This window comes from Erithacus rubecula (genome assembly GCF_903797595.1).
Source record: "Erithacus rubecula genome assembly, chromosome: 10".
Taxonomy (NCBI): domain Eukaryota; kingdom Metazoa; phylum Chordata; class Aves; order Passeriformes; family Muscicapidae; genus Erithacus; species Erithacus rubecula.
In genome coordinates this window covers 17,284,367-17,298,066 of record NC_136662.1, presented here as the reverse complement: position 1 = coordinate 17,298,066, position 13,700 = coordinate 17,284,367, and the positions used below count along the sequence as shown (strand labels likewise).

Sequence of the window (13,700 nt, the reverse complement as noted above, 5' to 3'; positions counted from 1 at the left end):
GCGCCCCCGCCGAGCCGCCCGCTCGCCGCGCCAGCCGCTGTGAGCGGACCTGCCCGCCCCCCCTCTCCCCCGCCCCTCCTCACCCGGCCGCCGCCGGCCCCGGGCGCTCGGCCGCCGGCTGCGCCCCCCGGGCGCGGGGCTGCGGGCGCCGCCATGCCGGGCGCGCCCAGCGGGACCCGCCGCCGCCGGGGGGCGCCGCGGCCGCCAATGGCGCGCCGGGGCGGGGCGGGGCCCGCCCGCATAGCGGCCGCCGCCGGCCAATGGGATGGCGCGGGGGGCCGCGCCTCGGCCAATCGCGGGAGGCGCCCGCAGCCAATGGCGCGCGGGCGGGGGGTCCCTGCCGGAGGAGCGCTGCGGCAGGGCGGCGGTGCGCGTGCGCGGAGCGCCCCCGCGCCCCCCAGGAAGGGCCCGGGCCCGCTTCCCCATCGCGGCAGCTGCCGGGCATCGCTCCTCCTTCGGGTCCCGGAGCCGCTCCCCCGTCACTCTGTGGCACCTCCGGAGCACTGCAGTGACTCCAGGCATGGCACTGGGTAGCCCCTGCCAGCACTGCACCCGCTGAGAGGCTCCTCATTGTCGCCGCACAGCGCTGCACCTTCCGCCGGCTGAGGCACCTCAGGCCCCGCCGGCCGCTGCGCCCTGCAGTGACACGGCATCGCTCGCCCTTCAGGCACTGCATTCAGTGCGCTGCCTTTCCCCTCAAGTGCTGCACAGCCAAGCTGCAGCCAGGACACGGCAACGCAGCCCTGGGGTGCTTCCATCACTGCCCCAACACAGCATCTGTCCCTGCCCCTGCCTTCACACCATTCTCCGGCTACTGCACACCCAGCCAGGTCCTGCCCAGCCCCTGCCCGGCTCTGCGCCCCCTCCCCGGCGGGGCACAGCCTCCACCAGCGGACCGCCCCGGGCACGGCCCCCCTGCTGCCCTTGCAGCGCACAGCTCAGCCCACGCCGCGCAGACAGTGCAGCCTCCACGCGCTTCCCGCTATGTGACAGTCTCCACCTTGTCGTGCACAGCTGTCCTGTGAGCACAGCAGCACTGGCACCAGCCTGCAATGCGCTCTTCCCACAGCATTGCCCTCGTTCTTGCTGGCCCCACAGTCTTCTAACGCTCCTAATGCGGAGGGCAGGCCACAAACTCTAATATAACGCCTCTCGGGGATGGAATGATAAAGGGAAATTATTAGTCGTGAAGTCATCCGAAAGGAAAGAAACCGTAAGGAATAAACCTGCATCTTCAGTGACCAGACCAGTAGTCCATTTGTCACTGATAACAGGAGGAAAACAAAAGGTGATTTTGAGAGAATCTTAGTAAGATCATGTTCAGCACGGTGGCAGCTCCTGGTGAGCCCAGGTGCCGATGTTGAATGGCAGACACTGCCTTGAACAGCACATCTGGCTGAGCACTGCCCATTGACAGAAAGCAGAGTTGCTGCTGGTCACAGGGAGAGCTGGTGGGGGCTCATACAGCACCATTTTCACATCCAGAAACCCCACTTTGTGCTCTGCACAAATGAAGTCAGTGCAAGTTGATTGCTAGTATGGCACCCACGCAGCCAGGCTTCCAGAGCTACCAAGCTCCTCTGCAGAGGCACAAGAGAGACACATGTCACACTGATATGTCATTAGGTTTTTTGGATGCCTACAACTTCTAGAGACAGCACAGGAGACCAACAGACTCATGCAAACACCTAGATATCACTGGCACCAATATCCCCATGAGGAGGTGTGTGGAGAGGAGACGTCCACATCCATGCAGCCCTGTCCATCTGTAGATCTGTCCCCAGGCTGCTGCCCCGCCAACCCCCAGCTCGCAGGGCTGACCTGCTCAGGATGCTTGTTGCTCTCACTCATCTGAGGCAGCTCCCTTCCCTCCAGCTTCACGGCGAGCTGGCAGCCAGGGCAGGTGTGGGCAGTCTCCTGCTATGGCTCCGGCTCTGCTGCCGGGCTCATTTCTTCCAGCAACCCCACCGACTCCTGTGCCACATCACATCTGGCTGGAGCCCAGTTTTACTTTACAAACGCTTGCTTTATGCCTGCTTCTCTCTTCCCCTCTTCATCCTTCCGTCTGCGTAAGCTGGGTCTCATCTCGGTGCCTCAAGCGCCCTGTCCCTGTGACACAGAGCTGCTGCCACTGTGCCACATCTGCTCCAGCTGTCCCCAGGCTTCACCTAAACCGCCCCCGACCATAGGGCAGTTGAACCCCGCGGTGTGCGGGCACAGCAGGTGATCTGATTTCAGTGATGAGATAAGCAGAGACCTACAGCATGAAGCCAGATAGTGACAAGTCTGGGGCTTGCTCTTGAGCCCGTGTTTGTCACTCAGGAAACTCTAACCCCCTTATCGGGTGTCAGTTTGCTGCAAAGAGCTCAGGATGAAGTCACTCTCCTTGCCAGCCTGGAAAAAATTCAGAAGGTGAGCACTGTGCATCTTGGAAAATCAGGTACCAATGCCTGGCAGGCTGTTTGATGGCCATGAGACGAATTAAGGCAATGATTAGTGGAGTGATTTGGTTCAAGTAGCAGGACTTTAGTCTGAACATGTTCCTACTTAGCTTACACATTTCATTCAGAGGCAGATGTCAAGCTGGATGTTGCTAGGAGATAGACAGCAGGGGAATAATTAAGTCTGATTAAATCCTATCATATTGCTGTGCTGCTTTCCAGAATGCTCTGGAGCTTTTTAAAACCAAACTGACCAAATGATCAGGCAAATGGTCTAGCCCAATCTGCCCAACAAAACCCACTCACAACAAACCTGCTGAGCCTGTGGCTACCCACGTGTCTGCAGAGAACTTCCTACAGCAGCACTGGCCATGATTTGAGAAGAAAGGCTCTAGCAGAGGGCACAGGTGGTGGGTGCATTAGCAGGCAGCACAAAAACAGTTAGGGCTGGTCACTGCTTGGGCCAGGCAGTGAGGGTCCTACCCCTGTGTACTTGCATCAATGCTGAAGAGACATTCCTGTTGGACTAAGCATGACTGGACAGACCATAAGCAAATCTTCCTTCTGCCCTTCTTCTGAAAGGAAGCCCCCTGGAGCATGCCAAATTTGCTCTGCAAATTCCTCTCGTGTGTGAGGGGATGCTGAGCATCACAAGGCACTCCCACTGAACTGGTGCCTGCCTGCATTTTCTTCCATGGTGGCTGAGCCACGGACTATGTGGGGGGGACTCATAAATAACAGCTACAGGCTCTTTTCCCACCAGTAAATGAAGTTCGGCTGTAATTATCTGCATCAGATGCCAAATACACACATCAGCCCCCAGGCTTCCTTCATAGAGACTTCTAATCTCATTTTGTTTCTTTACCCTATAAAAATTACCATTCTAATACTCACACTGTAATCCTTCTCCCGAAATTAAATGTCATCAAATCAGACCCAATACTAATTAATGCAATATTTTATGATTAATTAAATACCACTACATACCACAGCAAAGATCTCTTTCAGTAATGGCTAGACAGAGATTACCTCTGCTGATGCACAGGCTCAAGGAATACAATCTGGGCTGTAAGATGCTTGTACTTTGTCTTATCTCTCTGAACAAACTTGTTTCATCTCATATACTCATTATGTATTATTCTTAAATGCAGACTCTGAACGTGATCAGACTGTGGAGAGCACTTTACATTTCTGCTGCTCTGGCTACTCTAAGAACAGAAGTGTTTAACAGCATTAGCACCAGGACCACACAAAACAAGTTAAAACAATCTGAACTTGGCTCAAAAATTCTTCCACCCTCCAGACATTTTCAACAGCAGAGAATCAACTTACCACTTTGGGAGCAGGTAAACACCTGGAGCCTGCCTGATCACCTCCCCGAGTGCTCTGCCTGACTGGACCAGTTCTCCAAGGGTCTTCCTCAGATGAAGTGACCCAGTGGTTCTGCCTGGCAGGTGGCCATGTGAGTGCAAGCCCCTGGCAGCACCCCGCTCAGCAGTTCATCTCCTTGCAGTGATTCCAATATACTATGTTTGGTTCACTCATAGTTTCCAAGAGAGGAGGTAGGCTTGAATTGAAGACAAGCATTGAAGACTCCCACTTTTCTGGGTCTGCTTCAGGAGTCCCTCACCCTCACGTTCAGAAGAGCATCCCACCTCCCCGTGTCTGGCTTCAGCTTGCAGACATACCATTTTATTCTGCCTTCTGCTTGATTAAAGAGCCTTTCAGAGCCTAGCATTTTCTCTTTGTGACACTACACATATGCTGCAGGCAAACCCCCTCTCATCCGTCTTTCTGAAAAGCTAAATATACTGAGTCACTTAATTCTCTTTCTGCCAGGCTTTTCCTCCCACCCTCAAGCCATTTTTGCGTTTCTGCTCTGTAGAGCCTCTCTGATTTTCCTGAATCCTTTTCAAGAGATAGAATCCCACAATGAGCCTCCCTAATGCTTTGACAAAGGGATTTAATCTGCTTTTCCTATTTTCTGTCTTAAAGGGCTGCATTAGTCCTTTCTTCCATAGCATCAGGATAAGCATTCAGGCAGGATTGTCTCAAATCTTTTCCAGACTCTGCTGGCAGGTTAGAACCACCTGTATCTCAGCTGCACATCCAGGAACTGATGGGAGTTTGATGGTTGGGGTACCTCCACTCCCACACACCTCACTCACTCCCTGTCCTATAATCATGGATGTCATGGTTGCCACATTTGAGGGAGCTGAGCTTGGCAGGTCTTAGGAAGGTTTCCTGAGCCCTGGTGAGCTGTCCAGCTCCCAATAGGTTACTGTGCTGTGAAAGAGAGGACAGCACAGAACCAAGCAGTGCCTGTTGGCACCCAGGCTGGTTTGACTGTCTGGGAATTATTTTGCAATGCCTGTTAATATTTTACCCATCCTGTTCAGATTGACAACAGTCACCGTAGAATCTCTGCACTGACTAGTTACCAGGTTGCACACCATGAATACAGCCTCTTAAAAGGAATAGGCTAGGTAGAGATTCCATCTTTAATTCTACTCCTTAAGAAACCAGCTAAAATAACCTCCCCCCAGCAGCCTCCCCAGTGAAGCCTATCTGAGATCTGGGAGTGAAATAAGAAATCTTGCTCAGCCCAGGTGCCATCACTGGATATCACAGTGCATTTCCTCATGCCAGTGCTGCAGGAACTTTGAATGAGCCCAGCTCCAGCTGTGTTCTGCCTCTCTGGAGCCAGGAGTGCTGACTTGGAGTTTCTGAGATGATTGCTGAATAAACTTGAATTTCAGAGGCAGTTAGAACTGTGATGGCCATAAACCTCAATAGGTTCATCTGTTCTGCAGACAGGCATTACTTCATCCCCTTTCATAAAAACAGCTGGAAGAGTCAGACAAGGCAGGCAGGCACCATCCAGCCACTGCCTCCTCTCAAATGGGAATGGCAGGAGTGGCTCCATCTCACAGATCTCTCACAGAGAGGAGGGAATTTGGCAAAATAGTGGCACAAGGAGAGGCTGCAGCTCCCCAAACCAGCCACACTCATGCTGCAGGCCCAAGTAATTTGCTCACAATTTGATGATTTAATCACAGACTCTCCCAAACCTGTGTTAATTTTTAGTGAATGGTCAGCTGGTAGGAGGCCAGAATAATCTTTGACCCTAATAAAGGGTCAAAGCAATGGGCAGAGAAATGGCAGAGAGCCCTAGACTGCCACAGAGTAGGTGAAAGCACAGATAAGGGCATCCTGAGGCTGTTACACAGGGAAACTGCTCTCTGGGCAAAATGAAAGTTGTGACTGCTGAGACCTGTAGCTTCTATTGAGAACACTTTGCCTTCTCCACTGCTTTCAGTAATGCTGTAGGATTTTAATTAAAAGTATGCATTATAAAGAATTAGTAAGACTCAAGTAGATTAACACCTATATATATTAACAGCTACATTCTGGGATCTGTCAGTGAGCCGAGGCTTAATGGGGAGACATCAACAACAGGAAGCCTACTTAGACCCCCAGTGACCCCCGGTCCAGCGCCATTTAATAGGTCTTAATATCAATTGTCTGGATGACAAGATGAAGGCTTACATTTGGGGCTGATAAAACACTGAACAGGCTGCTTGCTGCTACAGCATGAGCTGAATGGCCAGGGAAAATGATGACAGCCCACTGCACAGTAATGCACTGCAAAGGAAGTTCTTGAGGATGGAGAAGACAGGCTCTACTGCAGGGTGGAGAATCTCCCTGAAAGCAGGGGTGGGAGGTGAAATTAAGGAAAAAGCTGAAAAAGAGCTGTCCCTACACATAACTGTTGCAATTAGCTTGCAGCACAGTACCTTAGTCTGAGTCAGAGGGGCATGGAGGGGATTTCCAAGCAGAGCTACAGCTCTGGCAAAGTCAACTTGATGTTAGGTCCAGGCTCTCCAAACTTCAGAACAGGCACAGAAATCCAAAGGAGCAGCAACACCACCACAAAAAATGAGCTAATGATTGTAAATGTGACAAATAAGGCTGCATAGGATGTGAGGAGGATGAGGTATTTCACTGCCCTAGGAGAGGGTCTCCTCATTGTCAGAGGGAGTAGAGTACTTGTATGGGCAGAAGAAAGTGCAGGAGCCAAAGGTGAGAAGTTGAAGATGGAGAAAACTCAAGCCTGAAATTAAGTATAGCATACTCACTGTACTTAATGGGGCAGCCATCTTTGCTATGAAGCAGCTTGCAAAGTAAGTTTAGATCTCAACTAGATCTCAACAAGTTTAAAGTCTCACATTTTTTGACATTTGTGACTCAGGCATGAAAAAGAAATGCTGCATGGGCGTGCTTGCTGTTTTGCCCTGACCTGTAAGCTCCCCTCCTGATCTCCTGTCCAAACAGCTCCAGCAGAAAAAAGGAGCCCAGGACTGATTGCTGCATGCCAGAGAAGGAAGTGGAGAAGGTGCAGAGGGCTCTGCCTGAAGCCATTTTTGTTCACCTGCTCTTCCAGCTCATGCATGTCTTTCTAAAAACAGGTACAACAGCCTGAGCTGGCTCTGTGGCATTACACTACCTGCAGCTGTGCTCATTGCCAGCTCTTGACCCAAGGAATGTGTAATTTCCTGCCTGGAGCTTCAGTACTTAATTACTTGCACTGAAGCAACCCCTTGTGCACCTTCAGCTGGCCTTCTGTGGTGATAGGGCCACTAGCCACAGGCTACTCTTTCCATCCTGTTCAACCTGAACCTGCTCTCCATTGCTCCCTGGTGAACTGGAGCCTGCTCCAGCCCAGCTGCCCTCTAACCCAGCTATAGACCCTGTGTAGGACAGTTCTCTCCTCCGACAGCACCCACAACACAGTCATGGCTTGGCAATGTCACCTCCCAGAAACACTGTGTCATTGTGTGTATCCAGGGCATCGGGGACCTGTTTCATGCAAGGTTTCCCCAGCAGTGCTCAGGGACCAGCTTCAGACAAGCCTGGCCATAGCTTTGTGCCCCAGATTTCCTGTCCTCCATCAATTCACCCCAGTCACCTCCAAATTACTGCTCCTTCCGCTCCACCAGCTGCAGTCCCACACAGGGCTCTGATGAAAAGGGGAAGCTTTAATACCTTCTTCCATAGAACTTTCCAAGCCTCAGGCCCTGCAGAAAAGCCAAACACCTCAGCTGGAAAGGCTCCCCAGTTCTGTGACAGAAAGTCATATGCAAATATGTCACTGCCCTGCTTCAGTCCCACAGCTTCAAAAACCTCCCTCCTTTTCCTTCACAAGCCAGGAAATATCCTCAGTATCAAGATCCAGTGAGAACTGAGGATTTAATTAAGCTGCTCTCTCAAAAGCAGTGAAGCTGCCCAAGTTCAGAGGGAGAAGGATGGTGGTGTCCTGAACCAGTAGCTGCTCCCAGCAAGCCCAGAGCCCCAGCCCCTGGTCAGTGCTGCCTTCCCTGGGGGAAGAGCCTATGGTTCTCCCATTGCACCAGGTGGCTGCAGCTGGGAGAGGTATCATATGGTCTGGATGTGGAGTGAGCCTGTCATCTCTCCCTCATTAGCACAGCAAGGCCTAAAAATATCCCAGAGTGGGTTGATGGTGTTGTGCTACAGTCTCCATTATGCAGATGAAAATGGCTGGCCCCTGCCAGAGTGCCTGGCAGACAGCTCCATAGGCTTTGTCTCTCCTGAATGCATGGGACGGAGCAGGGTGGGGAAGAGGGGAATGGAATTTCACAGCCCACTGCCATGAACTTCTAACAGCAATGAAATAGGGAGCTGCCCAAGCAACACATGAGTCAGAAGTACACTCAGGCAGCTGCATTGACAGCATTGTGTGTGCAAGCACAGAGGCACAGTAGATGAACGACAAGTTAGCAGAGCAGCCACAGCAGGAGTGGGATGAACCCTCAGCCATTAGGAAAAGCCAGAGGAGCACAAAAGCAAGAGAAAAATTTACAGCCTACCCAGGAAGAGGGCTGGCTGGCTTTGTGGCCTGCATCATGCTGCCAAAGGGCAAAGCTGCCAGCTCTTCCCTTCCCATCCCTGCACATCCCAAATCCACAGGGCCTGACAGTGAGCACAGCTGTTGATGCTGAGCCTCAGGCAATCGCTCACCCAATAAACCTGACTGAGTGGGAAAAGCAGCAGAGACTGCTGGAGAAATCAGGAAGGATGTAGCAGCTCCTGTAGGAATGGCTTACAGGATTAGATCATGAATCCAGCACCAGAGATTCTGGCTCTGATACAGACTCTTGGCTGGCAGGCACAGTCTGATTTCATCCCAGCCTCAGAAGTGTCCCCAGGATGTCACAATCACCCCTGACCACAAACTTGAAGTGCAGTTTACTTTTACTCACCCTCTCCACATGGTGTGCTTTCCTCTGATCCTGGGCCAGCAGGGCAAGCCCCTTGCCAAACCTCTCCTGGAATGGTGACCCAGTGTCAAGGCCACACTGACTGGGCAGCACTTTCCAGAGGCACACGCTCCATGCACGGACCTGTCGCCCCTCTCCTGCACCAGACTGCTGGCAGCTCCCACAGCCTGCAGGCAGCTGTGGCCAGGGATCAGAGCCCTGAGCAATCTCACCTGCTTGTAGGGCTGGGGGAAAGGTTGTGCTGGGAGAGCAGCGAGTCCAAAACACCATATGGCCCAGCCATAGCCAGGCATCTGTTTATTGAGAAGTGGAAAGTCTGCTCAGCAGGTACTAGGCACCTCTCCAAAAAGGCTGCACAAGGGCTCTTCTGTCCAGTGGTTTCTGGGATTCTCTAGGCAGGCTCCAGCCTGCCTGGAGAAGAGGGGGTGGATCTGCTATGAGAGGAGATGACTGTCCAGCCCTCAGGATCAGCCCCACAGCCCTAGCCCTGCACTCTCTCTGGGAACAGCCTGTGCAGCCTCCACACACCCTGCGCACAACTGGAGGCTGCTTCTTTGCAGAGTCTGCACAGATGGCCCAAGGACTGATCCAGGTCCCCCAAACCTGCCCCCACAAGTTGATAGAGAGTGGAGGACACAGGCAGGCAGAAGGGATCTTGGGCAGCTGTCTCAGACAGCATGGTCCAGGGCAACAGTGAACAAACCAGGCTCCTGGGGAAAGACCTCCCTAGCACACTGTGCCAGTGCAATGCCCCACACAGGCAACAGTCCAGCCCAGAAAAGGCAGGCAGTAGGGCAGCAGAGACCTCACTACACCGGGCTGGGACCCCTTGGAAGGGTTCCTCTGGAGAAGGTGAGGAGCAAGAAGCCCTTCCTCATGTGCTGGCCCATCAGGTGCTGACGTGCCTGGCTCCCAGCCCAGCAGCTCGGAGTCACGCAGCTCCCATGAACGCTGTCTTTCTTCTCCCTGCTGCAAAGCCCTTGGCAGCCCCTCACCAGCTTCGACTGCGGAGGGAGAAGAGCCAAGATCTCTTTTTCTGTCCTTTCCTCTTGCCAGGTTCTGCAGTGCTGAGGGCCCCAGCTGGGGGGTCTCCCTGCTGGTGACAGCACTGCAGAGCTCTGTTCCCCCAGGAGTCACACTCCAACCAGCGAGGAAGAGCAGGGTTGGCCCCAGCCCCACTGTGTGGAGGGCTGAGGGTCCAAACAGGATGCCCTGTGCTACCTCTGCGTATGAAAGACAGAATATGAGCATTTACACTTCTGCCAGTCCCTGTGGACACCAGCTGTTAAATGATGTTTGGAAACATCTATCCAGCTGGAACTGGGAAAGCAGAGAGGACTCAGGACAGACCCATCTCTGGCTGCCAACACAACTGCTCTCTTCATCCTGCCCTGGCTCTGCTGGGCCTGGACAAGCAAAGTTGTGTTCCTGCTGAAGAGCCAAGTGGCCTGGGCAGCCATCCACCACAGGCAAACACAGTTCCAAACTGCACGGGCTGCTCAGCCCTTTGGTGTAGCTGCTTCCCATCACCAGTTTCCTTGTTCTCCTGTATCACATCACTCCTTTCATGGAGCTGTTTGCAAGTTAATTGCTCCTCTGTACCTGAAGCCCATCTGCACCCACCACCCTGCTAAATGCATTCATATCCTGCACCCAGGACACTAATTTCCTTGTAATAGCTTGTGCCTATCAGGAATGCTGAAAGGACAGGCAAGGAAATTAATCCAAAAATTGCAGAGATATTGTATTCAAGAGAAGCAGCAGCACTTGAGGAAATCAGGTATCTAAGCATATCACCAGCTCATTCACAATCATCTGATCCCCATGTCTGAAGTATCTCTGGAGGTCCACAGGTACAACACGCTGCCACATCTCCCTAAATTCAGCAAGACCGTGTGATTGAGTCACTATACTTTTTCACGTAGTTTGGGCTATAAAGACAGGTTTGCTCCTATATGGAGGACTTCAGCCTGGATATCAAAACCACTCGCCCACCTTGCCTACGGCCTGTGAGAAGGCAGCTCTTTCTTCAGCCAGCAGTTTGGGTAACAGTGAGAACATCCCAGTTCCTGGCATGCTGGGCAGTATGAAGGGCCCACACTGCCAGGCCCTCATAGGAGTTAGAAGAGCCCAGGCAGCAGGCTTGTTTTAATTTCTGTCCTGCATTGTGTACTGAAGGTGTTCACAGCCCACTAGGACCATTCATAACAGTGAGAACGTTTCCTAAATGCAGAATTCCAGGCCAAAGACACCTCTTCCCAGGCTCTCCTACCTCACTCAGTTTTGTTTCAAAATTAATACGTATACTATACCATTTACATCTTTTTCCAGTACCCTCCCACACACTTCCCTCATTTGCTAGGTGCTGTCAGAACTGTTTTGATGCTGGTGTTGTCACATTACTCATGCTGCAGCAAGGAGGCTGTAGCAGTGCTTCTGCATGGATCTGCCACAGCTTCACAAAAAGACAGCAATCAGGTGAATGTTTCCCATTCCTCTGGAGATCATTCTGGGGAGGTCAAAGAAAACTGCAGATCCATACCCTCAGCTATGCTCATTACTGGAACCAAGCAACAAATGCCACCTGAAGTGCTGTACTCTTCATTCAGAAATCTAAAGCTGTTCAGCAGCTCTAACAGCAACATGGAAAAATGAAGACTGATTACAGGAAAAGAGGAAAAAGGCTTATTTTGACTTAGCAATGCAACAACTGAAAATATTATACACTAATCTAAATGCCCACGCTGAAAGGTTTTGTGCAGTATCTACAAATTTGTCAGAGAAAAGGAGCCATTATAACTTTCCCCAAACTACAAAAGCTGGCTCCAGGAATAACTTGCACATTAGGTTTCAAAGAACACTACAATAAGCAAATTCCTCAAGGTCACTTGGTGTATCAGTAACAAAAATCCCTGAGCTAAAGTAGGAGAAAGAATCTACTTTCCCTGACTGCCAATTCAGCAGGTCTTAACCAGCACGGTGAAATTCAAGAGTCAACACCAAAGTAAAGAACAGAGCTGTCTGAGACTGTGCCCAGGTAAGAGTTTCTGATGACTCCTCTTCTGGCACTCTCAGCTACAGAGGGAACCTAAGGCAACTCAGTTCTTGCTGCAGATGTCTCAGTTCTGTGTTTCAATGAAGAGAGATGATTCTGTGGTTCCATCTGTGTTCTAGCCAAAAAGCCAAGCTGGACTGAGTCCTTAAATAACAGAATTCCACTTAGGTCTCTGAAAGACACCTGAGAATTCACTAAATAAGCATTAAGGAGATGAATATTAGACAACAATAATGCTAATAGAAAAATTAGAGGCATGATGAGAATTTCCAAGTTCCATTGCTTTAGTTCTTAAATTAGTTTACAGACTGTCTTTTTTGAAATTACATTTATTCTTGAGGAAACTGAAAACAACATACAGGCTAGCAGTCTTGATTTCACCCCATGTTTCATTAAAAAACAAGCACAACTGCAGACATGTCAGACAACAGGAGCCAAATTTAAGAATGGAAGAACAGAGATGCATCAGAAGCCTTAGGATAAGTGACTATGCTCCTCAAACTGTGCAGAATCAATTCAACCCAGCTCAAAACACTAGAAAGAGAGAAGTAGCAAGGAGAATGTGTTCTACTGACAGTACTGCCTCTGGTCATCTGAGAAGTCTGCTGATAGAAAAGATGTCTCCTAGAAGTACAGCCAGATGCAGAAACATCAGTGCAATCAGGTGCTTTACAAAGAATATAGTAATCTTTTAAAATCCTAGGAAAAGTTACCACTGACTTGTGAAGCTCATCCTGAATTAGGGGCAAGCCACTCTTTTGTTTATACAAAAATTGTTCCTTGTGGGTCCAACCTGAACCAGTCACAGATGGAAGCTTCATGAAAAGTGAAGAGGTCAACTGCCTGCAGCACCACATACAATGGACCAAACAAAGGCCCACCAGAGCTGAGCACCACTGAGCAGGATTTTGTACTGAAAATATTCAAAAAACACCTGACTAGCTGATAATCTGTCAGCCCCTCACCCTCACTGGAATGATGCCGTAAAAGGGATAAAAACACTTCCAAAAAAACCAAAACCACTGGAGAAAATTATCAGACATTATAAATCTTGGTAATGGAAAGCCTAGTACTTTTGAGACAGCTACTCTGTACAGAGCTTTTATTGCTATCTGATATACTTCAAGCCATAAACCTAATTGCTTTTGCAAAGTCACATAATAAAGATCCCTCAAACATCAGGGTAACTGATTTTAAGTTCAGAGAGAAGCCAAAATGAAGTTTTTTTCAGCTGGTAACTATATGCTCACATTTGAATGATGCAGCACAAGAACTGACAGGAAAATTGGGAAGGCCCTTTGTCTCAGAGTGCAGGATGGCAGCAGTTTCCAATGCAGTGCAGTCAACTGTGCTACTGTCAACAAGGGCATATCTGGCACCTGCAGAAAACATGCCAGAAACAGATAACAAAACTCCTGTTCCAGAACAAATACTATGCATAGGAGCTCTTGAAAGTCATTGAATACTGTCAGAGGTGAGTGGCAAAACCTGCTGCAGATAAACAACAGAATATCCTGAATTGGACAGGACACACAAGAATCAATAAAATCCAACTCTTGGCCCCGTATAGAGCAGCTCCAAGAACCAACCCCAAGAAGAACACCACACCAAACAAATCCAGCTGTTTCCTTCCAGGTCATCATTTTAGATGGGGCTGTAGAGCTAGGTGTTTGCAGCACAGGTAACATGGCATGTGGCACCTAAAAGATGCATTTAAGTTCTATAGCAGTTTGGGGACAAAGCCTGAATGCAGGCACCTTTTCCCTGGAGGGAGAGTGGCAGATTGAGATAAGGAGTATGTTCTTCAATAATACACAGGTAGTGTCCATCCCATGAGAAGTTAATACCAGGTTATCTCTGACAGAACAGAGGCAAGTTTGTTAAGGCTCTACCAGCTCTTCTCCA

General features: G+C 50.4%; 2 protein-coding genes across 6 annotated transcripts in view; one reads left to right on the top strand and one right to left on the bottom strand.

Annotated features, from left to right (window-relative positions):
- ST3GAL3 (ST3 beta-galactoside alpha-2,3-sialyltransferase 3) overlaps positions 1-220 on the bottom strand; it is a 171,085-nt gene extending 170,865 nt beyond the window's left edge. For all 5 annotated transcript variants that reach the window (XM_079313926.1, XM_079313923.1, XM_079313927.1 and 2 more), the window contains exon 1: positions 84-220. The gene's annotated coding sequence lies outside the window, so the exon portion shown is untranslated. The remainder of the gene's footprint in view (positions 1-83) is intronic.
- DPH2 (diphthamide biosynthesis 2) overlaps positions 1-8,198 on the top strand; it is a 224,663-nt gene extending 216,465 nt beyond the window's left edge. The window contains exon 5 of the mRNA XM_079313914.1: positions 7,163-8,198. Within this exon, the coding sequence (XP_079170040.1) occupies positions 7,163-7,189 (27 nt within the window). The 3' untranslated portion in view covers positions 7,190-8,198. The remainder of the gene's footprint in view (positions 1-7,162) is intronic.
- The last annotated feature ends 5,502 nt before the right edge of the window (positions 8,199-13,700 follow it).